This window comes from Antrostomus carolinensis, unplaced genomic scaffold (genome assembly GCF_000700745.2).
Source record: "Antrostomus carolinensis isolate BGI_N321 unplaced genomic scaffold, ASM70074v2 scaffold13432, whole genome shotgun sequence".
Classification (NCBI taxonomy): Eukaryota; Metazoa; Chordata; class Aves; order Caprimulgiformes; family Caprimulgidae; genus Antrostomus; species Antrostomus carolinensis.
In genome coordinates this window covers 1-4,023 of record NW_010300229.1, presented here as the reverse complement: position 1 = coordinate 4,023, position 4,023 = coordinate 1, and the positions used below count along the sequence as shown (strand labels likewise).

The following is a 4,023-nucleotide window of genomic DNA, read 5'->3' as shown; positions in this document are numbered from 1 at the left end:
ATCCACTGCAGAGACAAGAGACTGTTCTGTTTCTTCTCGTTTTGGGCAGTGATCATTGCTTCTGCTACACAGATGTCTCTGAAGAGCTGAGTGTCACTTAACACGTGCTGGTTTAGTTCCTAGTGACAGGAATACTTCTGCACATCTTAGATGGTGGCATTTTGAAAAGGTTCAGATCCATGTCCCATGTGTCCTCAGAGTCCTAATCTAAGGAACAGCTGCTGGGGATCAGCAGCCAGAGAGAAAAGAGGGGGTGTAAACTTTTATCCCTGTCTGCAATGGATAAAGTATCGTGTAAATAGCAGGGAAAGTTTTAGTTGGACTTCCCAGCAGGGAGGAGTGTGGAGCAGTGGGGCAGGTCACCTCGGAAGCTGTTTTTAGGAGGTTGTAAAGACCAGGCTGGCCAGCAGCTCTCTCAGTTGGTGTTGAGGAGAACTGATCTTAGCCTGACACATGAGAATGGGGAATGTCGCTTCTGCCTCCTTCGGTCCTTTTGCTATGATGCTGCGGAGCTTTCAAGCACTCCCTAAATAACCTCAGTATTTATGAATCACTCATTCCTACTCGTTTGCCAAAGCTGGTTACAATCCCAAAGTACTCCAAACCTTTTTATTTTGTCTTCTCATTTGTGTTGTACCCAGATTCTGTAAAACCCCTGGGCTGGGCAGATTTCCCCTAAGTGCAGTATAAAGGTGGCAGAGAGAACTAAGGGGAGCAATATTGTTTTCTATTAATATATATATATATATTAGAGCAGGTTCATGTTCTTTTCTGAATGTAGGTTGACCGAAGTCCAACAGGTTCAGGTGTGACAGCTCGCATCGCCTTGCAGTACCATAAGGGACTCATCCAGCTGAACCAGAGCAGAACCTTTCGGAGCAGTACCACGGGCTCCTTGTTCACCGGGAAGGCTGTGCAGGCAAGTGGCTGGTCCTGGAGTTTCTCCTCTAACTTGAGGACTGCTGGAAAAATGCTGTTGCCTTGACTCAGTGGAGTAGCGCTGGGGGTCTTGCCTTCCCACAAGCCTCACACTTCAGGGTTTTTTATTAGGGAAGGAAGTAACAGTAAGACCTTTTTCTGCTGCGTGGCTTCCCTGCAAATCCTCTCTCAGGCATCGGGAAAGTACTGGGGTGAGAAGTATCTCTGATGCTGATGTAGATAAACCAGTCTGGTCTGTTCTCATGGCAGCTAAGGGCGGATTCCTGGTTTAGTTCCCTCTTCCTGTGCCCCCCTACTCTGATCTGGTGAGACTCCACCTGGAGTCCTGTGTCCAGCTCTGGAGTCCTCAGCACAGGAAAGATGTGGACCTGTTGAAGCGGGTCCAGAGGAGGCCACAAAAATAATCAGAGGGATGGAACAGCTCTGCTGTGAGGACAGGCTGAGAGAGTTGAGGTCTTCAACCTGGAGAAGGCTCCAGGGAGACCTTACTGCAGCCTTTCAATGTTTAAAGGGGGCTTATAAAAAGTGATAGGATGGGGGGAAATTGCTTTAAACTAAAGGAGGGTAGATTCAGGCTAGGTACAGGGGAGACGTTATTTACAATGAGAGTGGTGAAACCGTGGCCCAGAGAGGTGGTAGAAGCCCCATCCCTGGAAACATTCAAGGTCAGGTTGGACAGGGCTCTGAGCAACCTGATGTAGTTGAAGATGTCCCTGTTCACTGCAGGGGGGTTGGACTAGATGGCCTTGAAAGGTCCCTTCCAACCCAAACCACCCTACAATTCCATGATTCCCTGCTGAAAGGCTGAACACGTTCTGCACGTCCAGATTTTCAGGCCCAGCCCTGGCCCAATGGCATCTGGCAGCAAGTGGGTGTGAAGGTTTGGACATGCCCCAGGGAGCTCTCAGTCCCTGGGTGCGAGTGGCCACCTTGGTAGCTTGTTGGCCTCCTTTGAGGCAAACCCAAGCTGTGGCAGTGTGGGGACTCATGAGCTCAGAGTGGGGGCAGCAGCAGTTGTGCAGGTGTGGAGCTTGTGCAGGTGAGGTGAGCTGGTAAGAAGGCTGCTGATGCTTTGGGATGTGACTGGGCAGAGGGCAGAGAGCTCAGTGAGGGGTGACTGTGCCTAAGTGCTGGGTAGGTGCTTTTGTGGGGTTGGGAGAGCAGAGAACATCCTATCGCCTCTGTCCTGATCCCAATACCTCTGCAGGAAGCCAAGTTTGGAGACTACAATGCTGTTGTTGTGGAAGTCTCCGGAGAAGCCTTTTACATTGGTACAGCCACCTTCACTGTCGAAGAGGAGGACCCGCTGAAATATGGCTTCTGTTTCAAGTGACCAGTGGGCAGTGGCAGAGTCTCACCGATGGTGCTGCACTTCTCCTGCCCACTCATTCCTGTTCTGCTTCTCCACACGGTTCATTGCAACAGGAACAGCCTTGGGTGGTGTGACAGCATCTGCCGTGTTTCAAGATAACAGGCAGTGTTCCTCTGTTGTCATTAGCATATTGGCTGCAAGGTGATTAGCATATATGGGCTGCTCTGAGAAACTGTAATCATCTTCTCTTTATTTTTTTTAACAATTATTCACAGAAAATTGAACTGATCTTGGAGGACTGTCTTCAAATTTATGTGCCTTCTCTACATCTGCAAATTACTAATTTCAAAGCCAGATTCCTATTAAATGCCAGCTGAAGACACTGCCTTTCTCCTCTTGTTTTCACTCCCAGAGCTCATTTCCAGGACTCTGCCAGTGTGTGTGACGGCTGTTGGTTTGGATTGGGTTTGGATTGCCTGCTCTTCCTTGATGCCTCCCACTCATCCAGCCGTGCTGCTCTGTCTCGTGGCCCAGCTTCCCCAGCCTGCCCTGCTCAGGGCTGTCCACACACCCCCTTCCCCACTGCACTCGCTTCACCCCTGCCAGAGCCCTCCTGCATCCCAGGGCTGGATGCAGGTGTGTGCACAGAATTTCCTACCATCCTGTCCCTGCTGTCCATGCCACGCTGCTTCCCTAAACCTCCCTCTCGCTTATCTTGGACCACCTTGTGGTTAACTTTCAACAAGAGCAGCTGTATTCAAAGGTCTGAGCCACTATGACCTTTGATTGCAAAATTATTTACTGCTGATTTTGTCTCAGCCTGAGGGGTGGCTTGCACAGCAGCGTGCAGTCAAATGTGTGCTTCGCCACAGCCCCTCGAGGGAGGGTTGCTGGTGGAAAAAACAAACCAAGCCCTGGGCTGTAGGCAAAGCTTTGCAGTGGCAGGAGCAGAGCTCAGGCCACTCAAGGCCTGTAATTTCCATTGTGTCTCTGGACAAAATGCTGTTCATTTACTGAAGACACTCATGGGAGTGTGCTTCATTAACATGGGACATGAAAATAAGAGTGATTATCTCCCAGTAGCTCATGCAGCAGAAGGAATCAAGTCACAACTGGAGAGCTTGGTAAAGGTTGGCATAGAAAAGCCTGGGAGGAATTTCTTCTGTCAAAAAAAAAAATCCCCTTGTTCAGAGAATGGCTGCATTGCCAATGGATGTTTTCTAGGCTGGTGTCTGGTGCTCTTGCTCCCAGCTTTCCTGTAACCCCCAGATAAATCTCATACAGCCTCTGGTCTGGGGGAGCAAGAATTGACCCACATATCCTCTGTGCTCACAGGAGCAAACTCCTCTGCATGTTTCTAGGGACATTGCCTTTGAGGTCAGCCACCCCAGCCCAGCTCTTGGGGAAGAGGTGGGGTAGCAAGTCACGAAGCCCAGTGCAGAAGGGTTGGAAGTTCTTCAGCCATTAATTGGGTTGCAGCCTTCATTATCTATTCATTATCCCCATCCCTAAGAAATTTTTCAGGCAGGGGCAGGCAGCTCCAGCGTGGCTGAGAGCAGAGGGACAGGGTCCTGCTGCCTGTGGGGGTTCCCTGTCCAGCTCCCAAGCTTGTGAGACCCCAGCCTGGAGAACATGGGAGTGGTGCCGGTCTCTGGCGGAATGTCTGTGGGGAGCTGGCCCCTGCCCCTTCATGATGGGCTGCAGGGCTGTGAGGGGAGAGGGGCCATGAGAGCACAGGGCTGTGAGAGTAGAGGGGCCATGAGGGGAGAGGG

The 4,023-nt window shown here is 50.8% G+C and overlaps 1 protein-coding gene across 1 annotated transcript in view; it reads left to right on the top strand.

Moving 5' to 3' along the window:
* Positions 1-2,272, top strand: part of L3HYPDH (trans-L-3-hydroxyproline dehydratase) — a gene marked incomplete at its 5' end in the record, with an annotated part of 2,723 nt that extends 451 nt beyond the window's left edge. Inside the window, 2 exon segments of the mRNA XM_010163065.1 lie at positions 782-919; positions 2,147-2,272. Of these exon segments, the coding sequence (XP_010161367.1) occupies positions 782-919; positions 2,147-2,272 (264 nt within the window).
* Positions 2,273-4,023: the final 1,751 nt, after the last annotated feature.